General features: G+C 43.4%; 1 protein-coding gene across 1 annotated transcript in view; it reads left to right on the top strand.

The window, feature by feature from the left end:
- PSMB7 (proteasome subunit beta 7) overlaps positions 1-12,829 on the top strand; it is a 51,767-nt gene that overhangs the window by 32,938 nt on the left and 6,000 nt on the right. Inside the window, exon 7 of the mRNA XM_019510890.1 lies at positions 11,087-11,238. Within this exon, the coding sequence (XP_019366435.1) occupies positions 11,087-11,238 (152 nt within the window). The remainder of the gene's footprint in view (positions 1-11,086; positions 11,239-12,829) is intronic.

Below are 12,829 nucleotides of genomic sequence, written 5' to 3'. Positions count from 1 at the left end.
AACAATAGTTGTCTCATCAGTCTTATTTAGACTGCATCTGTGTGACTCAGAGCTCGAGAGCAGTGACAAGCTGCATATGAATTCTGTATTCATTAGTGATGTTGATCAAAATGCCTGTGTCCCTTCCATAGGGCTCAGGTGTGGAAGTCTGCAGGCTAATCCCACCAGCTGACATTCAGAGGTTTAATGACTCCATAGGAAGGTGACCACTTGCTGGGAGGTTTGTTGGCTGAACTCAGACAGCAGACAATAGAGATCAAGCAAGACTATCAGAGTTAAGCTGAAGAGCCTGCCTGAGATACTTGAACCCCTGTTGGCCTCAAACACAGAGCTTAAATAAATGAAAAAAAAAATTAAAATCTGACCCCCTGTACAAAAATAAGCGCTTACTATTTATATGCTCTCTAGATGTTTATTCAATTACCCAGTGACAACAGACAAGCATAACTTCACTGCCTTTTATTGATGGAGCTCATGTTGACGCAGATTTGATACTTCCCTGGGTCTGTAGTCCTTCATCCACTGAAGCCAGGTATCTCTCTGTGGAGGGATGCCAGGTATTAGTGCATAGAGACCTATGTTATGATGGAGCTGTATTGTGCTATTGCTTCTTATTTTAGATTCAGATTATTTTGGGAAGGTGCTGTTTTTACTCATGTCCTGACACGGACATTGATTCCCATTGTGGAATCAATGCAAAACTGGAAATATGAAGTTAATTTTCAAACGCACCTTTCTGCCTTGTAGACTGGACATGCTCTTAAATGGCTGAGGTTTACCAGAGAGGAGTTCTTAAAACATACTTCTTGCATCTATCAAAGCATAATTTCTAGACGCAAGTCAGGTATGAAAGTGCCTAGGGGTGATTTCTTTTTGGAGTTCTGAGTGATAACCCCGCAACTCTTCCTTCCAGGATCCTCCATGCTGTCTCCAGGGAGAGCAGTCTTGCCAAAGTTGAGGTTCTGCCATTCAGTTCTTAGTATAAACTGGACTCTTCTGCATGGCCAAGAACAACAATTTCCTTCTTTGCAGAGGTAGCGCTTAAACTTTGTACACAGTACCGTAGACACGCTATTCACAACAATGCTGAACGTTCGAGATCATTTTACTACACATAGGATAGATGTCGGACAGGTAATTATTTTTGATGCATTTCTTAGGAGCAGGTGTTCCAGTTTAAATGGTTTCAGTTTTGTGTATTTCTTGTAACTGTGAAACACAGGGAAAATGGACTGGAAAATATTTCCTGTGGTGTAAAGCTGCAGTGCTGCCCCTGCAGTGAGGATTCGGGAGGCAGAGTGTAATTTCTTTGTGAGCAAATGACACTGAATCAGAATGAGGTCAGCCCAGAACTCAAGCAAGGCTGCCAGGGAGACTGCCTTCAAGCGAATAAGGCTCGTAAAGTATTTTAGTGTACTCTCCAAGAGGGCCTGGACTCCACCCCCCTTCCCCCCCTTTTACAATACAGGTTGAACTTTTGCACCCTCTCATTCTTTCCTCAGCACTTTTGATGACAGTGATCCAAGTATGGGCTGCTTTACCTGTCATTCTTATGGCATAAAAGTATCTTCAAATGCTTCTTGCTTGGTTTGCATTTCTTGTCCCTTCCCCTGTAGCCAGGATGCAAAATAGCAGCATGAGGCAGCATAGTTGTAATATTAAGAAGATTGAGAATTTCAGGTTACAAAGCTAAAGCTTTGTGGCATGGTAAAATTTACAGTCCCTTTAGTTGCTGAATTAAGTCCCTATCATTCTGACAGTCTGTTTCCTAAAAAGTCTGAACAGTGTCACAACATCACAAGTGATGGTTTATAAATGTTTCCATGTTAATTTGTGGTGGCAACAAATATAAAAATAGTCCAAAGAAAATAAAAAACCCTGAAGATTCAAGAGAGGGCTTGTAATTTAAGATGCCGTACCACTGGAACAATGGATTGCACTAGTCTTCGTGTAAGGAATGAAATATAGGATTTGAAGCTACCACTCGGTAACGTTGGTCCCTATAAGTTTTTTGTCTTGGCAGGTAATTCAGCATAAATTGTTAATGTAAATCCAGGTTAGTGGGGAAGACATTATTTTACTAAAAAAGATAAACTGCTGATTAATTCAGTATAGAACTCAATTACAAATTGAAAGTGTCTCTGCGGGACTCCAGTACCCTAAAGACAGCAGATGTTGAATTGATACTCCAGCATATTTCACACTGGTATGAAATATTAACATGGTTTATTATACTTGTGTGGTGTACAATATCAGAAAGGGGGGAGGTGGTGATGAGTCTGGGCTTGCAAGCGTCTGTACCAGCGAAACATGAAAATACTTTAATCACAGGGAAGAGTAATTAGGGACTTTGTGAGAGGCACAGTTTATTTGAAGGAAATATCTCAGTAGAAAACGGTAAGTTCAAAATAATAAAAATATTTACATTGCGTTTTCATACCATATATAGTAGGTACCACAAAAATGTGCATCACAGTACCAAATTACTGAATTTTTTTAAACAAACAAAAGCAAGGATATTCGATGTTAAAACTTAAACTGCTGTGTTTATACACTTGGTAGCCCTAATGCCCAGTCAGACTCCAGTTTGGACAACTGCCTGTGCCGTTCATCTGCTAAAGGACACGGCCTTCCCCGTTCCTCCTAAAGTACGTTTCCTGCTGGTGGGATCCCGTGTTCAGCCCAGAAGTGGGTGAATTTCCATAGTAGTTTAAATGACTATTTTTACATTGCACAGCGGCGTAAGTGCTTGAAAGCACATTGTAGAATCTGGACTTGAAACACTTTTGATTTGGGATGCCTCAGGTGGAAAGGAGCATCCATTTTAAGTGTGGTCGGATAGGAGTAAGTAACGGTCAGTGTGCAAAGTGATGTTTTGGGCACAGACGGTGTATTTTGTTCTGATTGCTTTATGGTGGTCTGGCAAACTCTGTGACTTGCCTCACTTAAGCAGATGAGCGGCGTTAGGTAGGAAGACTACACCAAAATGCAGGAACACGCGTTTGTAATGTAGGTTTCCTTGTTTTCTTTAAAAAGTAGTCTTAAAACTTGCTCAAAAGCTAGGCCGTAGGGACGTGTGCAAATGATCTTGTAACATGGCTTCTTCCACATACACAGCACGACCCAAAGGATTCCTTGGGGATGTATTGTGCAGAGATGCATTTTGTAAAATGTTAGGCAGCGCAAGGGGCTCACTATGCTAGAAGATATCATTTAAATGGAGTGGCACAGTGGTGTGCATGTATACGAGATGTATGCTAATATGGAGGGCTCCTAATGCCAGTGGTAATGCGTGTGAATTTGGATACCTTCACTGTTTTCCCTAATTAAGGCTTTAAGCAGGATTGGAAAATAAGGCCATAGTCGCATTAGTGCGGTCCAAACACCTCCGACTAACAACAGCAACAAACTGGGATTATTGTGTTCTCTGCTTGCCTTTACTTTTCCCGCCAGCCAGAGTATTCCTAGTTTTCTTGGTATTTATTTTTAAAGGTCCTTCTGTAACGTTGTTTATGAAGTCTGAAGGCTTCTTGTAAGGGTTTTCCACACGACACACGGATTGCAGTATTCTGTCCAGGTGGAACGGGGGAGCTGTTTTTATCCCTGCGCAGGCGGATGTGCTGGAAACCCTGCGGCACCACCTAAGCACTGTTCTGCACACAAGCAAAATGCATTGCATTTTCATAGGCCATCGTTCTGGCAAACAAATCTTGGCAGCAGAAGATTTTTGGCGCTCTCCGCTGATTACCTTTGTTTTCACTATTGCTTTCCTTGTTTTTACTTTGTGTAACTGTTTCACCTGATCTCCTTAAGCTTTGAGTGTTTCCTACTGAACATGCAGGATAAGATTTTAATAATGCATTGCAATTAAATATACAATCACTCTCTTCAAAGACGCACTGAGCCTCTGCTCTGTCCTGTCAACGCTCCCATCCCTCTCTTATGCTATACGTCTAAGGATAGTGACAAATGCAGTGACCTCCTGTGTCCCTCTTCTCCTTTATTTACTGTTGATATTGGTGAGATCCATAAAGTCTCGGGGTGTTTCATCACCTAGCTTGAGGATGACAGAGGCAGAGAAGAGTAATCACGAAGTTAACAACCTGTTTGCTTTCTCTTACGCATGTCTCCCTCCTGCTGCTGCTTAAGCTGCCAGGTTCTGGGCTCACAGAGCACTGACCATGCCAAATGTACAGGAGTCCTAATAGTCTCCTCTTCTGATCACTCATCCTCCTGCTGTGATTTTTTTGGCATATAAATACAGGCTTGAGGGGGTTTTTTTTAGCTGTCCAAAAAAGCCCCAGGTCCTGTCTGTCCCCCCTATATATCCCAAACATACTTATCCATCCATAGCCCCATCTTGCATTGTTCACAAACTATAAGATTTTTTTCTACTCTCTGCCCCTAACTCCTTCATGACCCTTTATAGTACATACAGAAGATGACGGGGGAAGAAAAGGCAACAAAACACAATATGAAGACAATGTCAATAATTCCCCCCATCGGCACCAGAAGCAGTTCAATTAAACTTAACAAATCCCAGGAGAGCCCTCACAAACTCGGTTCACCTGGACAAAGTGAGGTGAAAACAAAGTAAAATCTCTTTGTTAGGACATGCGCTATATTCAGTTAATGCCTAGCTGTGTGCCTTGTAGCTCAAAAATACCTTTATTGCTCATCTACCTATGACATGCATTACCTAAACCCCATACTACATGAAGTACTGTGAGAGATCTATATATTTTACTGGCATTTAAATCCTTTGAGATACTAAAATTAAATACACCAGCACTTCCTCTCATCACCTCAGTTCAAGTTAAAATATAGCCAAAACAGATTCATTTTAGACTAAATGGTGGCTTTCAACCTTCCCTTGAAAGAAAAGAAATCCAAATACTTTGCTTTAGAGCTGTCTTCACAGCTCCATTGTCTCCTTGGGCTTTCCCAGAAGATTTTAGCATTGCTTCCAGTTATGTATCGATCTCCAACACAATTTCTCCCAGCAGACAGGCACATCCACATTTTCACATACTGTAGTCGGCTGATTACTCTTCCAAAGTCTAATTATCCTTCTGTAGGCACTTATGTCCTTCAAGAGGTATCATTTTCCTAACCCCAAACTCCCAACACTTCTTATAGATTTTTACTACACGTCTGTCCTTGAGTTCTCGCCACTCTTCCTCGCACCTCTGTTTCTCCCTTGCAGTAGTGCGTGGGCTTTGCTTTTCTCAGTACAGTTAGGACTTTGAACAGATTTCATCAGAGCACAGAAGAGCCCACTTTGACGACTGTCTGATTTATTTTTTTGCAAAATGCTTGTGCCCTGTGGAAGCTTTACTGTCTGCTGATGCTTCAAAAAAACCCCCACTAAACATGCTGGAGAATTTAACTTGCGTAGATGACATCAAACCAGGATATTGCTGGCCAGGCAACAGACATTCCCAGACATTTCTTCTACATTGCTGAGAATCTAATTTTAAAAAAAATCTCGCACAGATTTAAAGATTGAACAGAAAGACATCTCCTGTATAACTTCTTGCCAAGTATCCAGAACATCACAGAAGCAGTATTGTCCAAGCAGCTGCAGCTACTGTGTTTAGTTGCGCCGTTAGTAGGCATACATGATAGAATTCTACTAAAAGCTTTTAGCAAAGATGGGATTATTTTGATGTAGAAATAACTGCATCCACTGTAGCAGAGTCCTTTAAATTTTCACTTAGTTGGAATTCCAAATTTAAAAAAATCGCTTAAGCGAGAAGAGAAATTTGATTCTGCCTGTAGACAAGAATCATGTGGAAAAGTTCCTTCGCAGTGCTATTTGGGCCTTTCCCTATAGCAGATGCAGAGAGGTAATCTATCAGTTTGTGAGTGTCTACAAAATGCAACTCTCCAGATAACAGGTTTAAAGTAAAGATTTAATACAGTCTCCATCTACTATGATGTTGCAGTGACAGTTTAAAACTCATTCTCTAAATCTCAGCAGACTTTATAGCTAGCAGTGGGCCAATATAAAGTTTAATGGCATTACAACACATAAATCATCTTTTAAAGATGCTACCAGTAGCTCCAATATTAAATGCAGACAATCGTCTACGTTATAAATAATTTATCAAACACCATTTCAGATTAGCCTTCCATGCTGAGTTATTTATTTTAGCCTTTACTGTACTATTCCTAAGGCACGGTTTGAAAGATCCATTACTGGTCAGTTTAATGAACTTGGGGGTCTGTTTTTCCCCCCTCAAGCACTATGGTACAGCTGTGGTGACCATTACATGGCTGATCTGGACCTCTTTGTGCCTTTTACAAGTGCTGCCCATTTGTCATGTAGTGGTAAATGGAGTTGCACATTGGAGTCCTGGGACACATTGTGTGATGTAGTGATGGAGACAAACAGATAGCTCTATAAAGTGCTGCTTGTCACAGCTGACTTGTATTACAGTACATCACTCTTACTGTAATCTCATTTAAGAAGCAGTGTGGACCCGAGAGAATGATATTCCCAGTTAGCTTGGTGTTTGCAGCCATAAAGTAGGAAGCGCTCCTTTTATATACTCTGAACTTTTAGGGTTTTTTAGATTAATTATTACAGTGACTCATTCATGCCACTGTAGTTAAGACTGTGTCAGCATTTTCATTATAACCCCCTATTTTCTGCCTGTAAAAATCTCCGCTCCTTGCTAGAACTTTGCATGCAGGGTCTCTACTGTGGAGAGCGGTTTTTCACAAGGCCGTTCTGGTCATCTTTCTAAATTACAAAAATGGGAGGAAAACAATATTTCAGTTGCATTTGGATTCTGGTTTAATTAAAATGACTTCATTTTAATGAAACGGGTCCAACTATTGCAGGTTACGGTCCTCTGGCGTTTAGTATTCTGAGACTATCTTAATTATAACAGACATCTACCAGACAGAGATCGCTCGGCTCCTCTGGGTTTTTAAAAAGTATTTTGCTAACAATAGTGTAATGCATAGGCTGCATTTTAAAAAGAAAAAAGTGCCAAAATGCTTATTTACTTAACACACTGAGAGGACTGAAGAAAGGTTTTACATTAAAAAACCAAGAAACAAACAAAACCCAAAAAGAACAACCCGCAGCTCTGCTCAGATTAGCAAAAGCCAAGACCGTTAGGAAAACTGAAGCAGGTAAGTACCACAGGCTAAGGACAGTGCGACTTTTTTTCTTGAGCCATTTGTAATGTTTGCCTTTTGATTTAAAATTTCATCTTGGCTTATCTTGGAGTTTAAAACGTGTGCGTGTGTGTGTGTGTTTTCTTGCCCAAAGAGAACTGAAATGTCCCTGTCATGCTAGGAATCCAGGCAAGGAACTTATTCTTGTGCCAAGCGAATAAAGTCACTTGCTATGGGAAACACGCAGAAATGAGCAGCTTGTTTGTTCCGAGGGAATCTGTACGAGGTAAGCGGAACGCACGTCAAGATGGCATCGGGTAAAGTAGGAGCGAAGGAAGAACCCGCGCTACTTCTGTGGCTGAGCACAGCCCTCTTGGTCAATGCCGTAATAAAGCTGTGAGAATCTGAACACTGCTAATAACAAGGTCTTCTGCGGAGGGTCACTGGAGAACACGAGGTATGCACCGGGAACAGACATGATTGTAGCCGAGCTGCTTTGGGGATCCTCTTGAGCTGCACTTGAATGCTGGGGCTTGTGTAGCTGCTGCCTGAAGCTGACGGCAGTCTAGGAGTGCAGTACCTCCCCTGGAACGGTTATCTTCACGTGGCAGAGTATGAGAGAGGTTTGAGGGCTTCACGTGATGTGAACAGAGCTGCATTTTGCAAAGCCGGCTTTGAAAGCTAGCTTGCCCTTGCGCTCAGGATTTCCCATGGCAGCGAGTCGGCTGTTCAGATTAATACATCCGAATAAAAGGGGTAACTGGAAATTTCAAGCTCCCTCGCCCCATTAGGCCTCGGTGAGACAGCAGGTTAACTCGAGACCCTCATGCTGGCACACAGCATTGCTTGTGGTGCTTATTGCAGATGAGAATAAATCTTTCTGTTCTCTGTTTCTTGCCTTAACTGTTATGTAGTGTGTGGGTCCTAATGCCTAAATGAACACGCAGCGTGCGAACCAGTAGTATATGAACACTGACAAGAGACTGCTTTGATTTTTGTCGTCTAAAAACCTTAAGCAAACAAACGGTGCGAGATGGAAATAGCGTGACATGCTCGTTCCATTGCAGGTCGATAAACGGTGCGCTTGTACCTTGCACGTGATCTTTTTCGGCTCGTCTCTGCTGCTATTCCCAGCTCGTTCTGCCAGGCAGTGCTGAATTTACTTCAGAACGGGGGAGTGGGCAAGAGACCCCTCTGTTGCCAACCAAGTATGAGTTGCCAGATGAATTTTTGCAAACTGCTCTTTTTCCAGGGAGTTGCTTCTGAAGGGAGCGAGTGATCCCTTAAGCTTGGCTAGCGAGCAAAGATTAACAAGCCAGCCAGCAGATATTTTCAAACAAAAAGCGAGGCCCCAAAATTCTTGTCACCGCAGCATCTGGAATGGCTTAATCCCTCCTGTCACAGTTTAAAGAGATTAAAGAGAGCCAGTCCTAGCATGGTGAGATTTTTTTTCCAGGCTAGGAAATCAATTAAAAAACACATTTCTTGTAGATCTCATAGCAGCCAAAGTAGCTGAAGAGTTTTTAACCCTGACTTCTCAGTACCGTTCGTTTGCTAACATAACGCTGCCGGTCTTTGAATAGGCTTGTCGCATGGTTCGTGGCTTGCTTTCTGACCTCCGGGAAACGATGGCAAATGGATAGGCAAAGCCAGAGTTGCAGCACGTGGACTCGGGGCGCAGCAGGTTGTGTCACTGTCCTTCTCACCGTCTCTGACTGTAAAGTATTTGTATCCCACTCTGTTTCTGCAGTACGTGTTGCTGCCTTAAAGCAGTGGCTCTGACCCAGTGATTTGAAGAAGGGTTGGTTGGCTCTTCCCTATCTTCCAACCCTGCTTAATCGCATCTTCTGAAGTTTAGGAATAAATGTCTTGTTCTCTGTGAAAGCAATTGCTGGTTGCTTCGGGGAAGTTGACCTGAATGGGAGGGAAGACTGGGGGCCCCTGCGGTCACTAGCGGCAGACGGCAAGTCACGAGAGGCTCCTGATGCGTGGTCCACACTGAACCCCTTTTCCAGGGCTGTGTGCTAGTGGCCTACTCCCCAGCTTGATTCACGTGTTCAGCTCCAACAGGTAATTGAGGAGTTGTTGGTTCCACAAGTTTGAAATAGTTTGAAAAGTGACTTGCAATGCTCCGGGTCTGGTCAGTGGTTCTCAGTCAGGTGTTAGGTTTTATTTCTGATACAGCTCTCTCTGGCTGGGTCTGTAGAGGGAGCTAATGTAGCTGTTTTCTGCTGCAGGCTATGGACCAGCTACTGTAATGGGGATGTGATCCACTTGGCTTCAAAAATATGGTTTCTATAGAGCAAGTTATGCCCCGAACAAAATAATTTTCTGAAGGGTTTTGTTGTAGGTGTGTATAGAATTACAGGTCTGTTGTCATGTACTCTTTAGTGGGGGTTGAAAGGTTTTCTTATAGGAGATGCTTATTTGAAGATCATTGTGCAGCCACTGGTATGATTCTCAGAACTGATTGCAGTCTCTGCCAGGTCTCCTGCATACCTACCGTGCAGCGGTGAGCAAGTCAGATTTCTGAGAAATGGGGCACGTCAAACGCTTGCACTGTGCACGTTTAAGGAAATGCGCATCCTTGCTGTAGAGGACAGACTATTTGTATTAGCAGCGCTAACCAAAGAGCTGCACCCGTGTGACAGGGAGCAGCTTCTGAACTTCTGCAGGACTCAACACAGCACAGCTTCAGCCATGTTAGGAATGGTTGCCTTGGGTATGCTGGGAAACGGCAGGGTTAATTCTGAGTCCAGACTTCCGTCTTCACTTTGTGTGCTACATCTATACCTTATTTTTAAGTGAGCTCTGGACATTACTGCCACTACTGGGAGCCTGTTTAACGTACGTGCTGTACTTTGGTTGCCATGTCGACTGTGTGTACAGTCTGTGGAATCAGCTACTTGTGGAATATCTGCATTTACAAATATTTGATTTTACAGTTCTGAATTAGTAAATATACATGCTCTTCTCTGATAGTTTCTCTAAGGCTTGCCATGATGCTCCCATTCTTGCTCTGTTGCCAAATTGAGTATGCAACAAGATTTAAAACTCCAAAAAGAAGCCAGCTCGAACTGTAGTGTTCTGACTAACGTCTGCTCTTCTGCTTGCACTGACTGTTCACGAGGTCCCCTCATAGTTCTCTGTTTCCATACTAGATTGGAATAAGAAAATACTAGCCAGCTAACTACTACCATTCAGTCCAGATCCAGACTCTGCTGTAACACACCTACCGCTCAGATGAGCAGAATAAATTTTGCAACCCAAGTTGGCTACATTACGAAATCATACAAATCATTTTAGTGCCATAGAGGATGTTTAAATAGTCTCTACCCAGGGAAGGCTTGTAACTAAAGAAGTATGGATCTTTGAATTAATTTGTATGCAAGTGTTACACAGAGGGTACTACAGGGAAACCTGGATTGCAGACTACTGTACACATATGCATTTAAGGCTTGAAAGAAGACAGCCTTTATGAACACCAGGTTTTTTCCTCCCCTTACAGCTTCAGGTCTTGCCTTTAAGGATTTTCCCCTGCCATCTTCATCAGAACGGGTCCGATACTGAACCCTTAGGAGCAGACTCATGAACAGATGACCATGACTCAGTAAACTGATTTTCAGGCTCCACAGTACTTTGCTGGTAGGCGGGAGGCAGAGACGGAGATCCTCTTCAAGACGACTTAAAGATTTGCACAGCAATGCATGCCTCCACGTGATGGTGCCAGCGATCCAGCTGAATCCACCCCAGGGCAACTGCCTCTAGGCAGTACCCCCCCTCGAGTGATGATTCATTCTGTTCTTCTGCGCACTTCTCTGTTAGCTTTCCCTTTTATTTAACTAACGAAATGACACTGACAGCAGCTTTGCCATCTAGTGCACTTTGCAGCACAACTTGCACATTTACCGGAAGGACTAAACAATGGTCTCTCTCTTTTTTTTTTTCTTTCCAGGAAGAGGAAGCCAAGCAGCTTGTGCGAGATGCCATTGCAGCTGGCATATACAATGATCTGGGCTCTGGCAGTAACATTGATCTCTGTGTTATAAGCAAGAACAAGTTGGATTTTCTCCGTCCTTATGATGTAGCCAACAAAAAGGGGGAAAGGTTAGTACTGCTGAGGTCTTGTCTTGTCTCTGCTCTCCCAGACTTGCATGCCATTCATATGATGCTTTCAGGCATTTTACTACTGTATTTCTAATTTGCAACAAATTGAAGACAGCGCAGACTTCTAGAAGACGCATGAGTTTTGCCTGGATCACTGAGACGTCTGTGTCCTGTTGCACACCAAGTATCTGCCGCCTGTGGATGCGTCAGTTGCCTGAACTGCGGTGACACCGAGCGCGAGTCTGGAAGTCACGATCAACAGGCTTCACACTTCAGTCAACCAGGACAGGGGGAGGGGAAGGGCTGCTGCAGAAATTTGAAAGCAAGACAAACCACATGAGTAAAGCGGGTTGAAGGGTGATACAAGAACTCTCGAGAAGGAATTTTATTTGCAAGCTGTAGACACTAGGACTTTAGCTGTGGGAACCCTGGACCTTCTGGCTAATCGGAGACTGGACTGGGGTTCCAGGCACTCATTTCCTGAGCCCCCAGGCCTGCGAACACAAGTGCAGCATGGTTTTCCTTCCACCCAGGGCTGGGAATCTGTCGAGTCCGAGTGGGGTCAGACTTGGTGCACATTACTGCGAGTTTCACAGGTCAGCCTAAGTCTAGCCTAGGGAGTCAGAAACGTAGTGTGCTGCAGCACAGCTTATCATTAGCCATTGCACAACACCTCGTTGTGGGCACAGAAAAACGACAACATAGCTCTGATTTGCGGGCACTCTGCTGTGATTCAGTCTATTGCTGGCCATGCTCTTGCACAGTGAGGCCTGATCAGGGTGTGGGAGAACATGCTGTGCCCGAGATGATGCGCACGTGCTCAGCAGTCCTGCTCACTAGTTTTCGCTACAGCAGAGAAACGTCCCAGAAGTGATCAGAAATGGTTGCAGGGAGCGTCCGTGTGGTTCACGGTTACATTTGGTCCGACCAGAACATCTTGCCGTTGCCAAACGTAATTCACATTTAGCATTTAAATAATAAGACAATACATTCCCAGCCATAAATGTTGCGGGTTGTCAGTAATTCATTCTTTTCCCATGGAACATCCCTCTCTTGACCTTTTCATCATGTAGAAACTTGTGTTATTTATGTTCTCCAGCTCTTTAATTTGGCAGGCCACAGCGAGAGACAGATTCCTGCACAGCCGCTTCTCACTACACAGTTCTTGCTGTTCAGTTCTTCAGACAACAAGGAAAGGTTGCCGGCAGAACTTGCAAACGTTACAAAAGATGTCATTTTTACTGCAGCACTTCCTTCCTTTAAAAGGCAAAGCAAATTCATTCTGAATGCCCTGAATGCAGAAACCTCCAAGAAGAAATAGAGTGAATCAGGGTGGTGGTGGTTGTGCTTACTAGCAGTGCAGCTGCATAATGCCATCAGGAAATACTGGGAATATTCAAGTCATGGAAATGTTGAAATTCCAACATGAGCAAGTCGGTGTGTCGGCTTTGCTGGGCAAGGGAAAAGCGGAAAGTTCAAACTGCTAAGCATGTGGAGAAGTCTCCAGCAAGCAGTTGCCTAATCAGTGAATCAGAGCCCTGGCAGGCAGCTACAGGATTTTGCAATCTGTACTTCTGCATGGCGTAAGGCT

The sequence above is a fragment of the Gavialis gangeticus genome, unplaced genomic scaffold (assembly GCF_001723915.1).
Source record: "Gavialis gangeticus isolate Ggan-Ray unplaced genomic scaffold, GavGan_comp1, whole genome shotgun sequence".
Classification (NCBI taxonomy): Eukaryota; Metazoa; Chordata; order Crocodylia; family Gavialidae; genus Gavialis; species Gavialis gangeticus.
Note: the sequence above shows the minus strand (reverse complement) of the source record. Positions and strands in the feature narration are given on the sequence as shown.